Source organism: Corvus cornix, chromosome 5 (genome assembly GCF_000738735.6).
Source record: "Corvus cornix cornix isolate S_Up_H32 chromosome 5, ASM73873v5, whole genome shotgun sequence".
Classification (NCBI taxonomy): Eukaryota; Metazoa; Chordata; class Aves; order Passeriformes; family Corvidae; genus Corvus; species Corvus cornix.
In genome coordinates, this window is record NC_046335.1 from 26,528,650 (window position 1) to 26,549,602 (window position 20,953).

Genomic DNA, 20,953 nt, shown 5'->3' on the forward strand with positions numbered 1-20,953 from the left:
AGTGCGTAAATGTTTTCCCTCGTAGGTTAGTGTGCGAGACATCCAGACTGATCTGGACTCCTGGTAGTAAGAGTACTTGAATATCTAGTAAACACTATTTAGATTAGAGGTGTTAGTAGTTTCTCAGAGAAGTACTGCTTTTATAACTTCTTCCTGATTACAGACTGCTATAACCAAACTATTAAACGCGAAGTACTAAAAAAATTGTATGCTGCCTTGTCTACATAATTCTGTTTAACTTAAAGTCTCCAGAGGTCTCTTTCATTTGTCTAAAAGCCAATCTGACATTTCTGACCCTTGACTTCCCCACTTCACAGACTAAACTATTGTGATTGCTGCCTGTACTTCCTCGTTAAAGTGTCCGTCAGTTTCCATTGTAATTTAAATATTTTATAAGTGACAAAAATAAAATCATACAGAAACCATGAAAAGAAATAAACTTTAATCCATTCTTTATAACTCTCACATTCAATACTTTTTCTCTTCTTTTCTTTCTTTTTTTTTCTCTTTTTTTTTTTTAGTTTATGAAGGATTGGTGTGTTTGCTTGAGCAAAACAAGACTCCTGCTTAGTTTCCAATGTTTCTTAGCTAAGAACGTCCTTAGGTATCATCAGGGATTATTTCAGGAGTATCAGCTCCCTATTAATTCTCATTTGATAAAGCCTACAAAAGTTACCATCGAACGTTTTCTATCACAGGCATCAAAACTATGGGAAGCAACACAAAAGTTGCTGAAGGACAAAGCGGGCAATGGTCATTTATCTAAATCTGGCTCCTAAACCAATTAAGTTTGAAATGTTATGCTGAAACTTCTTTTTTTTTTTTTTTTTTTTTGTTTTCTTTTACATCGTAGGGATGTTTAGTTTGGACATTTAAGATTACACAGCATTTTTCTCGGTATTTAATTTATTGCAATAGTGGAAAGCGAGATACTCGGGACAGTGCCATTTTTACTGCATTTAGAGAAATGTAAATGTTTTGTTCCGATTTCAGTAGATCTGTTGTCATCTACTTTTTTTGAGGATTCGGCTTCGGTTATAAGCTTATGATAAAGCAAACTAACAGATTCAGACTTCAGGTTTAGAAACATAAAGAAATGTCAGGTAATTAATTAAGCTTCATGTTAGTATCAGCATATATCGATGAATTGTTAAGGCGAATGGGGAACGTCTTTAAACTTCCTTATGACTTACTGCCAACTTTCTACGCTTTGCTTCCTAAAGGCGCTCTCTGTGAATTTCCTGCATTTGCATTAGAATGCTTTTAAGATGAAAAAAATAACAGTGCTGAGCATACTTAGGGTTTCGGCTATATTTCCCTGTAGTAACAGGTGACATGCTAAAACTGTTAAAACTACAATGTGGAATTGCAAGTGTGCAACCCCAAGTGAAAATTGTTCTCTTTCTTGGTTGAAAGAAAATTATCAATCAGCATACCATGATCAATTATCCCCCTGGCTGCCACACACTGGGATTTGCACAAGGCATTGACATTGAGAAATTCCTCTTTAGAAAGGATGAGTGGACGGGATCCCAAACTTTGCAGCAGCCAAGCTAAGGTGCCGGGGTCTCACTTTTTTTTTCTTTTTTTCTTTTTTTTTTTTCTATTGTTGCTTTACAGCTCATCCAAGACAAAACTAGGAGATTGTGTTTACTTCTCAGTGCATTTTAAAAGATGCTGTATTAAAAAAAAAAACCAAAAAACAACCAAAAAAAAAACCAAAAAAAACCAGAAAAAGAAAAAAACACCCTCCCTTCCAACCAAGCTCTCCCACCACCCCGCAACAAACAGAAAGGAGAGACCAAAAAAAAAAAAAAAAAAAAAGGAAAACAAAGAAACACAAAAGCACAAAGAAAAAGCAAGAGAGGGAGCCTCAAGAAGAGCCGCACACCCCTCTCCCAACTCGGTGCTCACCGTTGTTGGTAGGAGGTGATGCCCTGGACGTTTTGCGGGTTGCCGTTGGCCGCGGCGCCGGCTCGCCCCATGCCCGGCGCCGCCGGCACCCCCCCGGCCGCCCCGCCGGCCGCCGCCGCCGTCACCTGCACGCTGAAATCCGGGAAGATCCTGATCATCCCCGCGGCTCAGCACCCGGCGAGTGTCGGCGAAGAGGTGCAGCAGCAGCGACTCTCCCTCCGGCGGCTGCAGCAGCAGAGCCAGGCACACTGCAATCCCATTAGTGAGTGGCGGCCACTGTGAGTGAGGACGGGCGCTTTGATGTGAGCGGCTGGGCTGAGATTGAGGAGTTTGGGGGGGCTCAGGGTAAAGGGAGGGGGGGGGGGGGAATTTACCGAATTGCAAACATGCAGCGCGTGAAGATTTGGGAAGCGAAGTGGAGTATCAGAGGTACCAAAAAAAAAAAAAAAAAAAAAAAGGTATGTCTAATAATACTGGAGCTGTAGATATAGGAGAAAAATCCAAGCTGAGGAGGGACGGGGAGGAGAGAGGGGGGCGCAATTACTTTAGCGGTGCAGTGAAAATGATGAGCAGCAAATGTTGCCTTTTTTCCCTCCTCCTTCTCGTCCCTCCACCCCCCACCCTCCACCCAAAATGCAAGTCTTAGAGGATTTCTCTGTCTCAATGAAGTAATAATAAAGGCGGCTGACCACAGTCTGGGCTAGAGCCAACTGTGCGGGGGGGGAGGAGGGGGTGGAATGGGAGGAATATCCCTGCTCCCAGAGTCCTGAGGAGAAGAGGAAGAGTGGAGGATTGTTGCAGCACAAGTTCTCGCTCTTGGTAACTTGCTTTTGCTCTCCTAGTGGCACCCCTCACCCCCCTCCGTCTCTTTTCTTTCTCTCTATGAAGGGACGGTTTTCACAAGCGAGGAAATGCGCCGCTTTTGTGCAAAGGCAGAGTTTGTTCCTTATTCTAGGGAGCTGACTCTCCTCCCCTCCTAGTGTGCAGCAATGTTATTGCGAGTCAAACTTGTAAGGTGTGTGCTGTCTATGCACGCACTGATCCCTATTGCTGCTTCAACATATCAATTATAGGACCGAGCGCTGCGCAAAGCTCCCCTCCGGGTGCGGCACGCACCGCACCGGCAGCGGCGCGGAGGGGCCCAGCCTCCGCCGCCCCGCGGGACGCGCGGCCGCAGCGTCGCGGCGCCTTTGTGCCACCCGGGGCTGCGCGCAGCCCCCCGCCTCGCTCGGGCGGGTTTGCCCTCATCTACCTCCGCCAAGTGCTCATCCCTGGACGCGGCGCTGCGCGGCTCCGCCAGCCCGCCGGGACCGCGCCCCTACCCCGGTCAGGGCCACCCACCGCCGAGTCCGCCTGGCCGCGGCGCTGCGCGGGAGCGGACGCCGGGAAGGAAGCGCGGAAAAGTTGGGCGTTAGCGCGGGTCGGCGGCGGACCCTCCTCGGTTTTGCCCCGGTGGCTGCCTCGCCTTGCTTCGGCCTTGGGGTGGGCAGCCGCGGTGGAGGGGACACGGAGACCCGAGCCCCCTCGCCATGGTGCTCGGCGAGTGCTGCTCGGGCTGCTCCCTCCTCCCGCAGCTGCAGTGGGAGACGAGGGGCGAGGATCCCGTCTCGGAGGGAGCACAGCGGCTGTACCCAGTCAGAGGCAGCAGGGGAACGGCAGAAGAACTCCCTCCCGCAGAAGGGTCCCACCAGCTCGCCTCACTTCTGGGGGGGACGGGGGGGGACCTCTGAAACCACAGAGCTGGAACCCCAAGCTGCTGGTTGCTGGAGCTAAAAAGCGTAGTGCTTGTGTTGAGCTGGACTCTTCGCCAGCCCAGTGAGTGGACAGCTAGAACAGAAAGTAACACGCTGCGTTAGTGCACCTTACACAAACAGCAGCCGTACTGCTAACTCGTGTCTGAGGAAACCGAGGCTCATACCAGGAGGAGTTGCATGGGACAGAACACAGGTAGTAGCACTCCAGAATATGTGTAGTGTTGAAAAGGCTATGGCAGCATCTCAGAAGGGGGCAGAGGTCCCAGGATGCCCCCTTGCTCCAAAGGCATCGTACCCTTTGCTTCCAAGAATCAAAGCGGTCACCTGGGCCAGTATCCCCTTTTCCCATGCAACTGTGTGCCTTTTGGAGTCAAAGCTTGGCTCCTAATCTAAAAATATCCTCTTATCTTGACTTTTCTTCCCTTTGCTGTTTCAAAGCAAGTTAAGACACAGCAACTTTATGTTAAAACAGAGACTGCATTCAAATCCTTTGTATTAAATAGCATCTGTGTTTGCATTCTGTTTTAATACAAAATGCTTTGGATTGCGGCTAATACCAGGAGATATGAAACTGGTTAGTCCCCACATGTTGCACATAAAAAGAATTCATAATGAGCATCTGTGGGATGTGGAATGGATCCCATGAGTTAGCTGAAGACCTCATAACGTAAGAGCTGAGAAGCCTAAGTGAATTATGACTCTCTTTCCTCGCAAGTAGGATTAATTTTCTATCCCACTTATATTCATTATCTATCCTGTTTATACTATAGGGACATCAATTGTTTGAGTGTTAAATATGAAGACTTTACAGAAACGTGCAGGTTAGATAGCTTGCAGAGAAGTGGGGGGTTGTTATTACTAGGAAAACTGTTATTCAAACTCCATGTTTAAAGACCAGTATTAGATAAAACTGCTCACTTTTTTAAAGGACTGCAAATTCTGTGCCTTTCTCCTACAATATATTTAAAATGTAAAGTTTACAAAGTACTCTCCATCTGCCTGTGGCCCTCCCAGTGATGTCAATAGGAATTTTGCATGCAGATGAAGGCCCCTATATGGCCTTTAGAGAGCAGGTCAATAAATGGCTGGAGGAATAATTAAAGACTTCTGAGCTGCTCCTTTCCTTTTTCTTACATTATAGTACAAGACTGGCATGAATATAGGCTGGGCCACTCTAATTGGCTATGGAATAACACTGAAAGGAATTTAAATGTGGGCAGTAGCCATTTTCCAAATGATCACTCCATTACAGTAGTTTTGTCTGTCAATGTATGGCCGGGCAGTAGAGTGGATGTAATAATGTCGAAGTCCCCATCCACTGATTGTCACTCTTTGCTCTACAGTGGCAACTCTAAGCAGGTTTTCATGTTTCAAAGAGACAGCCAGGACAGAGAGCCTTCCTTTAGCCAAGCTTGCTTCAGCTTAGTCTTGAAAGTCACGGCTTTTCATCCATGTAGGCAGAACCAGGATCTCTTGATATTTAATAAGATCTTTTATGAGTATTGATTATTATGTTAAGTGTTAATGTAACTAAAAATTCACTCTTTACTTTAACTTTGCTTGCCCAAGTAGACCCACTGAGTTGCTGGAAGTACTGACAAATAGTTTTGTATGTTAGAAGACAAGCAGGATTCAAAGGTAGGTCTGTGAATGTCTACAATACAGATGCATTTTCTTTCTCATAGCTCTTAAAAGACACCAAGTAAAAAACATTATCTCATATTTGAAGAAAAGTCCATTTTGATTGTTTGTATCTTTTTTTCCCCCCAGGCTAATCACAATGGTAAAATCCAGTAGGAATTTCTGAGACTTGTTTTATTCACCAATGAAAATATCCATCATCAAGCTTATACTCTGTGCCATATTAAATAGTGTGGACCCAATTTGCCACATACTTCACCAATGCTACAACATACCATGATGGATTTAACTTAATTTGCTGTAGTATGCTAGCATAAATGAGATGAGAATAAACCCCAATATTTTTAATTTACTTTATTTCTCATTTTGGTCAAATTATTGACATCTTCTGGTGTTTGAATGGCATAGTTTTTGTCTCAGTACCATATACTATTGCTAGATATACTGCAAGTTGCTTTAGTATTGATTAAGCAAACAAATATTCCAATAGAGTACTGCTGTTTCTAACTATGTGCAGTAGACCTTCTTCTCAGGCAAAAACATAGCAAAGATAAAAATTAAAAACACGTGAAAATATGTAATACAATAACATTTAATATTTATGCTTTTCATATACCTCTCTATCACAATTATATATTATATCTTTATTCGCATTGTCAATGTACTACTGTTCCTTTCTTTCACAGGTGAAAAAATATCTCTTCTCTGGAAATTCATTTCCATTTACTTAAAGTTAAATGGTTTGACTTTGAATTTTCATTATCTGCTGTTGGAAGGAGTCTGTGACAGGTATGAGAGAGAATGCTACAAAGCTTCATTGTATCATCTAATTTTTGCTTCACTTTAGTCAGATATCATTTAGGTAGAGAGTAAAATAGTATACATAGAACAGGATAAAATAGAACAAAACAGAACAGAAATAAAATGAAAATAGGATATATAATGAATTACAGTAGAAAAATGCCTTTATCTTGAAGTGATTTTTTTTTTTTTAGTTATACTGATTCCTCACTAGTGAGAAAATTGAACTAATTTTATATAAAAGGAATATGTCATAACAGGATATGGCATTTATCTTCCTGAGATAGGGGTGACCTCATCATTCACAAGTGGTGTAGCTATGAATGAGTAATCAGCCTCCCCACCCATTAAGTGTAGATAAAGTCCACATCTTCTGTCTAAGTATTAAATATTCGATTTATTATTTTACAACTCACCATCTCTACAAGTGTTCACTGACTGATGCTTCAGTTGCTGCTGCCAGTATGTATCGTCAGTGGGAAGCAGAAGAAGCGCCTCAAAATGTGCCCTGTATAATACTGAATGAAAGATGAGAAGGAAAATGAAAATAACAGATGAGAAGAAAACAAGAGAAAATGGACCTGCAGGAAAAAAAATTATGGGCAGAACAGGGATAAGGAAATTCTTTAACTGACCTATACTTTTGTTGTCTGAAATATTCCAAGCACTTTATAACATACAAGCAGTGAAAATATTTTTCATATTAATACCTCATATATATCAGCTACCTCCTATCTCAAGTTATATTGCTCAAGTTATTCCCAGAGGAATTTATATATGTATAATGTGAGAGAAATATATAGTTAGGAAAAAATTTCTTTTTACTATTTATCAGCAGTGCACATTAGGGAAGAGCCACAGTTAAAAAAATACAGTTTATTTCTACAACTATATAAGATAACATGATTTTCTCTTTCAAATGATGTCACGTGCTGCATTTTGTTTTCATTCCTTTGTAAAAGCAACGAGTGCAGTTTAAAGAAAATATTTGGATTTTAATTTTAAATCCAGAAGAACTGGCTGTTCATCTGTGTAGAAGAAAAAGCTCTAAATAGAACATGAAGTCAGGAAAAAGACCATCACAACTTAAACAAAAGTACTCAAATATTTTCCATCTTCCCCATTCCTTGACAGACACTCATGGGTGGAAGAACGGATAAGGGAAATGTCTTTTCTGAAAGGTTGTGCTAGGAATGAAGGGCAAGTTTAAGGTAGCCCCTTCCCCCCCGTATTAAAAAACAAAACAAGCAGAGAGTAAGATAGAAGGAAAGTGCCTGGGGAACATAGCATCACTATCGAAATCATAAAAGATGTATAAGGACATCAGTGGAAGAACTAGAAAAACTATTAGAAGAATGCCCTACAGGGCTATCCCAATGGCTCAGCGATTAGTACACTGCGCTGCCATTGGGAAAGTGCAGCGAAGGTTTGAGGCTAATCTTAGGATCCCATTCATTGGTACTGGCAGCTGAGAGCCTTTTGAGCACGGGGAGTCCACAGTGGAGAAAGACTGATACATTCCTAACATACCCAAAAGTATGTACCTAGGCTGTGCTTTGACCACTGAAGCTGCCTCAGGAAGGAGTATCATGTCTTCCCTATCATCTGCTAGCCTAATTTACACTCTATGTGAAAGCAAAGGAGTACCTCTGGCCCACCATGTAATGACAAAGGACAGGTCATCTTCCAAGGCTGGAGAATCAGCATTAAAGTCAATTTCTTGTGTGTTGCACACTTTGCTCTGGCCCTAAATTTTAGTGAGTGAGTTATCTCCAGAGGTTTTCTGCAGTGTTGATCACCCACAAATTTTCTAGCACCTTGAGAAGATCGAGAGGCAGCCAGATCATTTTTTCCAACTCTACCTGCTTCTGCAGATCTGTGATATTCCTCCAGGCAGTTTTAGCACTTGTGTATTCAATTCCTTTGTCTTCAAGACCAGTCTTACACCTCCAAGTAATCTGCTACTTCACTGACATCAAATTAGGGCCATGGAGACCACAACTAAATTTTGCTGCTTCCACCTCCCCAAAAACCTGATTCATGCCACACAGCCTGATAAGAAGCCTTACTTGAAAAAGTGGAAAACCAAATCATGTAGGTGTTTTTTATCTCCAGGCCTTCTAAGAAATGTCATCACATTATCCTGTGTTCTCACCACATTCAGATTTTTGGTCCTGTTCATCCATAAGATAAGAGAAACTTTAAAAAACACAGGGCTAGTCAACATACTTTTCCCTTTCATTTATTTATTTAAATTTATTTGTAGCCTGTCAGTGCTCCTAAACAAAATAATTTGCAGAAGCACCTACTGGTGTGTCCTGGAAAGGCGGGATCAAAAGACAGCTCAAGGTTTTTGACTGCTCTTAGAGGAGGATTCTCACTCTTTCCCTTACTAAGCAGTCAGTCTCTTCTAACTCAGAAGAAATGGAAAACAAACATGCTCTCTTTCTCCTAATTATTTTCTGATGAATGAATCCAACTTAATTGTACATACAGCAAAAAAAGCATTGAGCTTTCACTCAGAGCTTTTCAGGCAAGCCTAGTACAGTCCAACATAGCCTTTCTTCTTCGGTGGCCACTGTTGGTGCTCTGCTGAGTCATGCAGCAATGAACTTCCAACAAGAATATCCCCATGCCTGTGTCTTGTCTCCTACTGTCCAAATTGCATCCAGTGCAGTTTAAAGCTGTGCTAGGTCCCTAAAGACATGCTTCTCCGTAGTTGGTGTGGCGGGGTTCTATTTTACAACAGCATTATTTTTTCCACTCATTGAAGGCAGTGCATTGGGTTCCTGTGTAGCAGTCCCAGGTGGGCAGCCAGGTACATCTGTGACTCTGCTAACAGTTTCTGAAACTTCAAGCATACATAAGGATCAGAAATAAATACTTTGATCTTTGGTCTTAGTGTTTTTCCAAAAATAATCAAAACTTATAAGGATATATATATGTGTCAAAAACTTGAATGCAGGCTAGCCTGTCTGAAAATGCATCTTTCCAGGCACAAGAATCTCTAACAGAGTACCATTATTATTTATAAATATTTATTATTCTGCAGTTTCAGTTGTCCCTGTGAAGATGATTGTCCAAATTTTTTCATTCCTTTTTTCCTTAATTAAGGAATTGAAGCATCAAGCATACTCACAGGTGGTCTTCAAAATTTAAACACATATCAAATCTTACTCTTTCAATTTCAAATTTCTCTTGGGTTAAAAACCAACCAAACCTTCCTAGTATTTTTATATGGCCTATCACAAACCTTAAAGAGGAAGATTTATTCATTTCAAAGATAGACCTCCATCCACATTACTTGCATTTCTGTTGTTTGTAGCCATACTATAATAGCTACTGAAAATAACTACCAATGTTACGTGCAGCACTTGAGAAGGGTCCTTACATTTCACACTTCAGAATTCCTTGCCTGGGGACTTTCATTTTGACAAAACTGGAAACAGTTGGAGATCTTCTTAGCCCACTGCTAGAGCTTTATTTTAATTTTCATTTTCACAGATAGGGTAGCCCACAGATTGGCCATAAATTGTACCAAATTTGGAATACACTGAGTTTGTTTCCTCTTTTCTTCTTTGGTTGCAAGTATTCCCACCACCTCAAAGTGTATTTTCATTATCAGAAAGTGGTCTGGGCTGTAGCTTGTATCTAAATAAAGCTGAATAGTTTGTTTGTTTGAAATTACTCAGGAAGACTACCTAACATTCTTGAATTTCACTATCAGTGCATCATATTATCTCATTTTTCTATTAATAAGTGCACAACATAGAAAGCGTCTTTGTGATTTTTGAGACTAAAACAAAATTAGGTATTGGCACCATATTGGATGGAGAACTTCTGGACTCTCTGAAGGAAACAGATAATGTGATTTTCTGGTCATCAATATATATGTTTTAGGTGTTACGGAATTAAGCCACTATTCTCTTCATTACACATTTGAGGTAACATATATTTGGCTATAGAGTATCTATCATTTGGGTATATAATGGCTGTTGGAAGAAAATTGCAATTTCTCTTAGTTCAAAATTCATTAAAGAGGCTTTATTGTACCTTTTTTATTTTTCCCCAATTTATGGATCCTTATTTTTCTGTAATAACTTGACAACCAGCAATGACTGCATCTTACTAGTACCTCGATAGGACAGGTTGGTGAAAATTATTACTTGTTGATGATATGGCCTATTTCTTCTCCTTACATAACACAGAAGAAAAAGCAACAGGAACTCCTCCAGCAAACTATAATTTCTTTTGAAATGTGTCCTTTATTCTGGCAAAAAACCTCCTACAGATTTTCAAGAGTATTTAATTTAAAATAGATTTGGCCTTTTTAGTCTGGAACAAGAAGAAATATCAGAGTCCATACAAGTAGGTATTATAACAACAGCAACAACATCTGCACAATGTCAGAGTTTATTTATAGTTGCAATGGGTAATAATCACTATTTATCTCCTCCTTTAACTGAACTAAATCAATATTTTTTCCTAAAGTAATTAAACCATATGGAGATAAAAACTATTATACAGGTAGAAGTATTTTGGCCACATAGCAGTAATTCTTCTAAGATTCAAATGCAATCACTAATTCATTAAAAAGTTACAATTTTTGTTGAAGAATGTTACTAACAGTCCATGCTGTTTTCTGTGCCGTCAATTCAATAACTGCTTGTCTGTATGTCCTGTCTTTCACTATATGCCAGCCAAGCACAGTGAATAGATTAATCTAGACTATACTCTAATCTGTTACTCTTTCTAGGCTGAACTTTTGATTTTTATCAGTTTTAGTCAAGTGTTTCCAGCTTATAAATAAATACAAAGGGTGAAAATCTGCATAATAAAGATATTATATGGAAAAGAACCTTGAATTAATAAAATGACTGAAGCTGATAAATCAAACACCTGTAGTAGAAAAAAACCACAAGGTTAAGATTTTTCTTGAACTCATTGTACACCTTACACTTTTTATGGTATGCATTAATAATATTTCAAAGTTTGCATATCTGAAGATAAGAAGAAGAATTATTCAGTTTAAATAGCAACAGTATTTTTAGCTTTCAGAATATTCTTATGAATCCTTGCTACTTCCACTAACATTGCTCTTTTACATTTGCTTTTTAGGTGAAGAAGAATCTGTGAGTGGGAATAATGCAAAATAATTTGACTTTTGAGAGACTCCAAACTCTTCAAACCACTGTTATAACAGATGATGCTTGACGTTGCCAATCATTCTGTCTTCCTTTTACTTGTAAGTCCTGATATATGTGTACATGCATTCATATGGTGCTGTTTGGTTTGTGGATCACACATATCTGGAGTTAATTTATATAATGTATGTAGTTTAAAATATCTGCTGTCTTCACTGTTAGTTAGAAAGATCTTTAAAAACTGAAAGAATATCCCTTAATAAGGCTTTCTAGGAAAACAAACATTTAGGAGAAAAAAAGAAAAGAAAAGAAAAGAAAAGAAAAGAAAAGAAAAGAAAAGAAAAGAAAAGAAAAGAAAAGAAAAGAAAAGAAAAGAAAAGAAAAGAAAAGAAAAGAAGAGAAAAGAGAAAAGAAAAAGAAAAGAAAAGAAGAAAAGAAAAAAGAAAGAAAAAGAGAAAAGAGAAAGAAAGAAAAAAGAAAAGAAGAAAAGAAAAGAAAAGAAAAGAAAGAAAAGAAAAGAAAAGAAAAGAAAAGAGAAAAGAAAAGAAAAGAAAAGAAAAGAAAAGAAAAGAAAAGAGAAAAGACATACTATATATATGCTCTGTACATGCTAATTTGAATGTACCTTTATAGGTATCAAACAATATTTCTTCAAGTAGGAACTTTATTTTGATATTGTTCATTTTATCATACACACATTATTCCATAATTTAAAAAATAACATCATTTTGCAAGCAGAACCCTAGTGATTTGTTATTAGTTTCAGTTATGAGGCTGCAAGGTGATAAGTTAATACTAACCTTCAAAAGAATTCCAGGGTTGAACGTTCACTATCATATATAGGCACTGTCACATATAGGCACTAGAATTTGACTCGCCTGTTAACTTGGAATGTTAGACCACTGGATTTCATGCACAAGTATTCAGAAGTCTAGTCAACCCAAAATGGAGACCACTGGCCAAGATACAGTTCTTGTTTGGAGAGTAAAACTGAGAATTTCCTGAGGCTTCATGCTGTGAGAAGAGGAGCTGGGGAACCAAAGATGAGTCGATGCATTTTCCCACCACCAAGTACTGAAGTTAATGTGTGTTTGAATCTCTATTTCTTTGTTCAGAATTATTGTAAATGTTCTCTTGTGGAGAAATTGCTCATTCTAAAGATGATTGTAGTTACACAGTCATTCAAGTGAATTAATACAGGGAAACAAAGAAGACTCACTTCATCACTAGTGGACACACGCCGTATGCAGTGGCTGACTGACCGCTGGCTGTTCTGGTGTCCTAGCCTGGATACCAGCAATAGTGCCTGCTTTGGATAGCAGCAGTGTGTGCCTTCCTAACAGCTAATTATTTCTGCAGAGTGACAGTATGAAGTTGATTAAAAATATATATTAATATATATGGTATATTATACCTATAAATATATCTTGCCTGATTTATTTGGTCTGAGCTCATCTATAAATTGTCTGGCTTCTGAAGGAAAATGGCAAAATTGTCTTGCATGTAGAGGGATAGATTTCAAGTTAAATCGGGGGTTAGAACAAAAGAATCCAAATGAATGACAAACTCTGAAGAGCTCAAACAAAGCAAATTGTAATACATAAATATCATGAAGGCATATGTATGTCTTAAGCAGACATCAAACCTCAGATCTGGATGGGTGGGGAAAAAAGGTTCAGTAACACTTTCCCTCTGAGAAAACAAGAATAAGAAGAGCATTCTAGTACAGCATAGTGGTTAGATCTTCAATACACCTAATTCAGTCATGAATTTGAGTAATTGAGATGTAGTCTGTTTCAAGCAAGGAAGCAAAAGAAAACATACTCCTCATCCCTCAATTATCTCAATTTTCAGTTTAATTTCATGGAAGAATTCTGCAGTTTCCTAAAAAATAAAACCAACCAACCAACCAAAAAACATCCACAGAAAAACCCAAACAAAAATGCAAAATGAAACAAAAGCAAAACCAAAAACAACTCCACACAACGCAAACCATCATCATCAAAAAAACCGAAAAGCATTCTTAAAATACTTACTTATATTTTATTGGACCTTTCATATGACTTTCATGAGGGTTAAGGAAGAATGTTAGTCCATTTGGTTTTAATATGCCATTCTGGGTTTTTTATCTTTTCCCCGTATCCCCCCAAAAAATGTTTACATAAAAAAAAGTCTGGAAGATACTTCTTTCTTTCCTATGAGATAATATTTGGTACTGCTTATCAGGAAGTAAACAAACTACAATCACAAGAAATAAGTTTTCACTGAAGTATATGAAGGTTTGCTTTTGTCTTTATGAAGTGTTTGAACATTCAGTCTAGAAAGTGTGATAGTGGAATCAGTGGCCTGATACTGTTAAAAATTACTATTAAAGTGAATTGAGAATAACTTTTAATAGTGTTTCATTGAAGTCAATGGGCCAATATTATCAGAAGTGAGTCTCATTGGAGTTGTGGAGATTCATTTTTTATTTCAAGTCATTGAAGTCAAAGGTAACAGGCTACAGAAAGTTAACCCCACACAGTACCAACTACATTCAATGTAGCCTCATTTTGTGGAGAAAAGAACCAACTTTATTAAGTACAAGATCCGTGTATCACCACTTTCACACAATATATTAAAAAACTCAGCAGGGTAGTGTCACAGAAGATGGTGAGGTAGCTAGCTCCGCTAGGCTTTTAGGGTAATTGCACAATACCATTTAACAGCACAGATCACATACTACTACAGCATGCTTTCTAGAGAGAAATGTTAGGCAGGATATCCCATATCCTATACTCTTTGACCAGTGCCTCAAACTCTTGCTTTTGCTAGGTAGTCATGAGAATCAGGCTGAAGGAGTCTCATGCAGAGGGTGGCAATTGTAAAAAACACATTCGCTGCCTCTCTTTCTGAAAACTAAAGAAATGAGAGCAAGACTACCTTCACTTTAGTGAACATTTAGAGGGTTTGCAACATTTGATTAATGGAGAATAAATTTAGCTACTTATCAGGAAAAGTAATCTTCAACAAATTTTTTCAACTTAATCACTATTGAATTCTAAAACATTCAGAAGAACTTACATAAAACCAGCAGATGCACAACTAGATCCTGTTATGTTTTGTATGAGTCCAGAGATGTCCTTTGCTTTACCATTTCATGGATTCTGTCATTCCACAAATACCACTGTATAATCACATTACAGTACAAAACTGTGTCAATGGAAAAATATTATACAAAAGCATGAATTACATATGTGAAGGCAAGTATATAGTTCAAAATTATTACATATTGTATAATTGATGTATAGCTTTCAGTTTTGGGGGTTTTTCCCTCAACAATTCTAAAATATTCTCTATGCTCTAGATCCATTTCCCATCAATTAAATATTATAATATAAACTCTTTTAGTATAAGTACAGCAATTCCAAGTTTCACTGGATGCTTAATTCTTTATATTCATGAATGTCTTTGCAGCTCAGAATAATTCTGTAATTGTGGACTCTCTGGAGTGAAAATATCACTTAATGTCCCATCAACACTTGAACAAGGGCATAAGCCATCTTAGATGCGTAGAGGGTGACAAAAGAAAAACAATGTGCAATATAGGATTTAAGAAGTCTAAGTTAGCTTGTAGATTAAGTCTCAAATCTATCCTCCCAATACTCCGGGTGGACAATGATGAGAATGAAGCAGCAAAATGCTAAATGTTCTGTCTCCTTCAAGTGTACTAGGTGATCTTGTTCATTCTGCCTTAGCTGCTGGAAGCAAATCAGATATCTCAGTACTGAAGACATTTCTGTAACTTTAATGTCACACCAGCATATAGCATGCTTTTCAGGTCCACTTGGAAGTGTTGGCTCCTGACCAACGACAATGGTACAATGCTCTGTTACACTGCTCACACAGTTACTCGAACTTTTAATGCCAGCTCTCTGAAAAGATTGTGAAGAATTTTTATCTGCTCTTGCTTGGCCTTGTGATTCAGATTCATAGAAACAGGTTGCAAGGAAATATCACTATTTTTACCTTTTTATCTTAAACATTCTCTTAAATTGTTGTCATCATAAAATTGGTCATTTAAAACTTTCTCAAAGTCTCAAAAAAGAAATAAAACCCCTCAACCTATGTGTATCTGGAGATATTCTTAAAAAAAACTATCTTTATGGAGTGACATGGAGCTACTTAAATATATGGTTATGAAAACAAATTTGAGAAAGCATCACAGTAGTCCTGGGCATGTCACTGAAAACTGGCTTACTGGTTTTGGCCAAGGGACATTCTGTGTGTTAGCAGCCATGCTTGCTTCTTCCTTGGAGAACGTAGAGGGAGGACAAGTCCCAGTCCCAATAGTTTCTGAAGGATTAATGTTACTGAAAAAAGAATGAAAAATAGGTTTTGGCAGTTTAGTACCTTTTGAAAAAATAATTGAACTTAGAAAGTTAGATGCCAGGATTAGTCAAACCAATGTGACTTGAAATGGCAGAGATGATAAACCCTAAAAAGAAAAATCTTTTATGGTAACGTTATCACAGTGTTCATCATAGAAGGGCATATATATAATTATGTATGCATGGTAGAACCCCTGTAAAGTAATAACTTCTAATGAATAGCCGTGTTAAAATAATACATTTCTGGGCACCAAACCAAATATGTACAGGAATACAGTGCAAACCTTCTGAATGATAAAGCAGGAAACTAAAAAGAAAATAAAGAAAACTAACAAAAAGAACATTCAGTAGGAAATTGGACTGATAAGCCTGCTTATATTAATAGCTGTACATGTTTCCATGAAATCAAAATAAATTTGATAAAAGACACTTTTAAAATTACTATATGCTGTACAAATATTATTTATTAAAAGTAAAAGATTTTTCCCTAAGAAGGTTGATTCTAATTTCATCTCTTTTGCTGATTTCAAAAGAATTATACCAGGAATGCTTTTGTTCCTCTTAGAATATTTGTGTCATGGTAGTTGTATGTTTTGTTTTATTAGGGCAGCACTGCACACTGTTTGATAGAAAACTATTCTCTGATCAGCAAACCTTATTCTTCTTAAAAAGCTTTACCTCATGGAGTGCTTAGATCCAGGTTCTCAAATAGTTTTATGTACCCAACTCTTTTAGAAAATAAAAAGTGATACTACCTAAGATTTAGACCTTCAGAGATACTTGGTTTTCTGAACTTCAGTGAGTGCCAAGGTCGTCAAGTCTCAATAGGCAGCCAGTGTATTGATGCTTCAGACATCTGCTGTCATTCTCACATGACATTCAACATTTTCCCCTGAATTTGGGAGCCAAAGCTGGTGATTATATACAGCCTGAGAATTATGGGAGCAGAGTACATGAATGCTTGCTTCATTCTGCATAAGAAATTGACTCATCGGGGAGGACCTGAACTTCAAAGGACCATATCAAACTCATTTTTGCTTCCCTGAGCAACAGGTTACCAATGTACAAGATCCTCAGGAATGTGATTAGCTTATTAAGACTTTCATTAAGATTATAGCTTCCAGATCTCCTGTTCTGAGATCAGATCAATTTGTTGCTGAAATTCATTCTCATTTTAAAAGGGAAGGAGATAATGCCTCCGGGAGAGGGGGAAGTGACCCACCTAGTGAGCAACTTTCTTCCAAATAGCGAAAAAGTCTTAAAGCTGGAAATTGCTCCAAAAAGGCAGGAAAACAATTAAATTTGGAGAATGGATAACAAGGTGTAAGAAAGAAAGAGTAGTGTCAAATACAACAGAATATGAAAATATAAAAATGAATTAATTTTCTAAATTATATTTTGAAGGTTAGGTATTTCTTGACTTGATAAGACTGCAGTACTGGTTTCAGTGTCATTTTTGTGCCTCATGAATTTATTTCACTTTTCACACACTCTTATTTCAAAAACTGTATATTACTGAGAGATTGTTGAAAACATTCCTGGAAAGTTCTAATAGATTATGCAAGAAGAGTAAAAGTTAGTGTTAAGAGATAGTTATGTTCCATATAAATTATTTTATTTTACACCTCTTTATGCTTCAATCCAAACCCAGGACTACTCTGTCTCCCTATGATGACTGTGATACAACCTTCTGCCATGGTGACTTGTTCTACAGTTGTTTGAATTAGGAGGCAGTGCTTTGGATCTATATTTCAATGGATGAAATACAGCAGATTAAGTGATTCTGAGCTGCTAACCTCAGCCTCTATCCTTCTATCTGCTTTAGAGCTCTTGTGATTCATTGCCATTCTCCTGAAGTCACAGAGAAAGGACAGACGGTTTTAATTACAATCACAAAAAAAAAAAAATCTATCAGGCATATGGAGATAACAGCCCAGAATTTTTACGAGACCTTGGAGAAGTTAGCTTGCCAGAATTTGAAACCCTGGAAGTTGACTTATTTTAGCTTGGGAGAAAATTTCTTGAGCCTCTGATTTTTTTTCCAGGAGAATCTGATAATAAAATGACTAATATATGACCTTTGCTTAGAAATGGATGAGAGAGAAGTACAGATAACAATAGCTGAAAAATAGTACATATTTATAAGAAGTAATTGCAATTTTTTTTCAACTGTATTTTAAAGACTATCCTTCAAGGAACCTCCTTGAAGTTCTACTTTGTTAGGTTGAAGTCAGTGAAATTTTATTGTACCAGAAGGGTTTGGGTCCTTGATAACAGCGTTATAATGTCTGTAAAGGATTTCCAGAGTAACATATGATTTAATTGCTGGAAGATTTTTTAAAAGATTAATATTAGGTGTAAGATGGTTTGGTGAGAGGGCAAATGTTTCCTCATGTCCCGTTGAGTGATCAAGACTTTGAAAAAAATTACATTTTATCAAAATCTTATGATATTTTTTCTAATGGAAATGTTAATAATCAAAACATCACTATTCCCAAAAGAAGCAGCATAGGATTATTCGTATTCTGCTGCTGAATGTCTTAGTGTTTGATGTCTGCTGAAACCAGCACCTGCTGACAAGATTTTACAAATATAATTAATCTGAAAAACATTAAAATAACTCAGTTTCTACCTACATTTATCTTTATAAGAATAATCTTTATGAAGAACACCAGAGAGGCAAAAATGTTAACACTTCAATCTTCTGAATTTAGACCTTCCTAATACTGACTTTATTTTCCATGGGATCTATAGGTGCTACTGTAAAGGTATTTGATTTATAATTCTAAAAACGTAGTGGAGGCAGAAGCAGCCTGTAATAAAGAGATACCAGAAGCAGAGGGTGCAGTACATAGAACTTCTTTCATTCATTAATTTTATCTAGAGTAAATCTGGGGCATGGTTCACAAAAGGCACAACACTGAATAAGTGTGAAACAGTTTAAAGAAGTCATTACTCTCCCAGACAACATGCATCATCTCCCTACCTGTTGCCTTTTATGAATGAATGCTGCTGCTTGTTGGAAGTGTGCTGAGGCTCCATTTGGGTTCAGGGAGAGCTGGGTTAGGCTCTGACATAACTGAGCTCCCACCAGCATCTTGCATGAACTATTATTTTAAGGACCAAAGTGGGGCTTTTTCTGTGCAGGGAGAAATAACCTAGCAACAGTGAGTTATGAGCAATCCTTGACCACTTAGAGTAATAACCAATTTATTAAGGAAGCTATTTACAAAATACTGCAATTACAGCTAACTTCTAAATAAATATACAGAGACTGATTTCTTAGTGCCTCTAAATTATTTTCTCTTCCAACCTGTATTTCTTTTACATATCTACAAGATAAATCCTGAGCAAACATAACAGCATGTGTCTTTTACCTAAGTCCATTTTCCCTCACTGCAAAGAACTTCAAGAAGAAAAAAGGAAATAAATTACTAAAGACTGAAAATAGCTACAGTAATCTGCTTCTTGGATAAAAATCTAGGAAATACAGATTTAAGAATCCTGCCGAATTCAGAAGTTATTATTCAGGGCCAAAGTCTTGCATTTACAAAAACTTGTATCTTAGAATACTGCCTCAGCAAGTGCTTTTTGGAAACTGGGAGTGCTGTCAACCTTCTCCCACACAGCTGAAGTGGCATTCTGAAGATGCAGAGGCAAATTCAGGTGGAGCAGATGATTGTATAGCTCTTTTAACACACATGTAGAGTTTGGGAAATAAATGAATCATCTGGGTTTACAATTTGATTTTGCCTTCCACATGGAAAGTTGCCATCCTGTTCATAAAGCTTGAGACGGACTGTATTCAGCTTATAAAACTCTCTCTGCAACTTCGTAAAGTCAAAACATTTCATCACATTTTGCCCCATAAATGGAATCATTTAAGTATTTTCCTACAATTTAAATCAATCCTTACTAAATGGTCAAAACTCCACCAGTGAACACCAGCAGTATTGACTGAAATCTAACCATGGCAAACAGTGCTCAGCTCTGACAAATTAAACTTATCTGCCCAGGACAAAACCGGTATTACTTTGAAACCCACATTAGTTCCCTGTTCTCTCCTAAAGGCATAGAAGGGGGAGTTAAGGACCTCTCAGTACAATTTTTTACATCCATCATGCATACGATCCCTCCAAACAAGCAGGAGTAGAGTGTCTTCTGAGGACAAGAGGCCAGCAACCAAATTGCTATTGAATCAGTTGAACTGTGAGTACAATGAAGCCTAGAGCTGCAGCCATTTGGCAGAGAGCCTTATGATCTGTTGTGCTATGCCATGGGTTTCCTGAGGAGATTTGGCTTCATCATGAATGCCGGTGGCCACTGCCATCACTGTGTGATTGAGGTGCGGATAGAGTAACAATATGGGAGTGGCACTGGGAAATTCAGATCTTTTTTCTCTCTTTTTTCAACTTATTTTTCCACTTCCATGTGTTTTTATTCTGATTTTGAGGACAGAAATAATCACACACTTACCCTGTAATAATGTAGTAATCTGTCATATAAATACCCTGCCATTATATGGTAATTATGGTTTCATTAAATGATCAACAGCTACCATGTTAGCCAAGAATAATTACACATTTGTGCCCCGTATCTTAAAGTGTTCTCAGCTCCCTTTTTTTTCATTGAAAAGAGGAAAAAAATGTTCCCTCATGAGTAAGATCACAATTTGGCCCAATGTATGCATTTATTCAGTACGACTTGGAATGCCACAATCTCCTATTTTGACTTTATTCCACAGCATACCAAGGCCTCATTTAAGGGAACTTCACCACAGCTATTATGGCTGCACATTTTCAAAGTTTCCTGAATAAGGGGCCATTCCACATTACTGCTTTTTTTCCTTTACACTTCCAGTGCCAGTTTATTACTTCCCAGAAATTTAATAACACAGTGGTGTCTGCATTACACCTCTCTGTCTGTACAACCTAGTTTAACATTTGACATTGACCCAAACAATCTGGTAACTTGAAAGTTTCAGCGATTGTCCTCAGCTCCAAGTATCTTCTTCTAATTGGTAAAGAGACATTCTCCACTTGCAATTTTTTTTCTCTTAGTTGAAATTTGAGATATTGGACATAAGGACCATATATAATATTCATTGAAGCAGCCTTAAGTTATACTAAATTGAGCAATGTATATAGATCTGCTAAATTTTACTATATAGACATGGTAAAAAAATTTACTGTTTTAGCTGTACACTTTCCTACTGTTGACCTTTTAGCACAGATGCATGATTATTCATTACATACAGATTTTGGCCATTCATGTAAACTATGGTTGTCGATAGCAAAAAGTATTCTGGATAAAAACATGACTAGTGAAT

The 20,953-nt window shown here is 37.9% G+C and overlaps 1 protein-coding gene and 1 long non-coding RNA gene across 6 annotated transcripts in view; one reads left to right on the forward strand and one right to left on the reverse strand.

Moving 5' to 3' along the window:
- Positions 1-2,090, reverse strand: part of NPAS3 (neuronal PAS domain protein 3) — a 602,217-nt gene extending 600,127 nt beyond the window's left edge. For both annotated transcript variants that reach the window (XM_039553021.1, XM_039553020.1), the window contains exon 1: positions 1,915-2,090. In XM_039553021.1, coding sequence (XP_039408955.1) covers positions 1,915-2,072 — 158 coding nt within the window. In that variant the 5' untranslated portion in view covers positions 2,073-2,090. The remainder of the gene's footprint in view (positions 1-1,914) is intronic.
- Positions 2,091-2,092: 2 nt separating this feature from the next.
- Positions 2,093-20,953, forward strand: part of LOC104684672 — a 95,458-nt gene continuing 76,597 nt past the window's right edge. The window contains exons 1-4 of one of the 4 annotated variants that reach the window (XR_005602062.1): positions 2,093-2,176; positions 5,241-5,306; positions 5,996-6,098; positions 11,229-11,355. This is a non-coding gene — a long non-coding RNA (uncharacterized LOC104684672). Of the gene's footprint in view, positions 2,217-2,283; positions 2,734-5,240; positions 5,307-5,995; positions 6,099-11,228; positions 11,356-20,953 lie in introns of those variants that run through there. The other 3 variants (XR_005602060.1, XR_005602059.1, XR_005602061.1) reach the window with 3 other exon arrangements.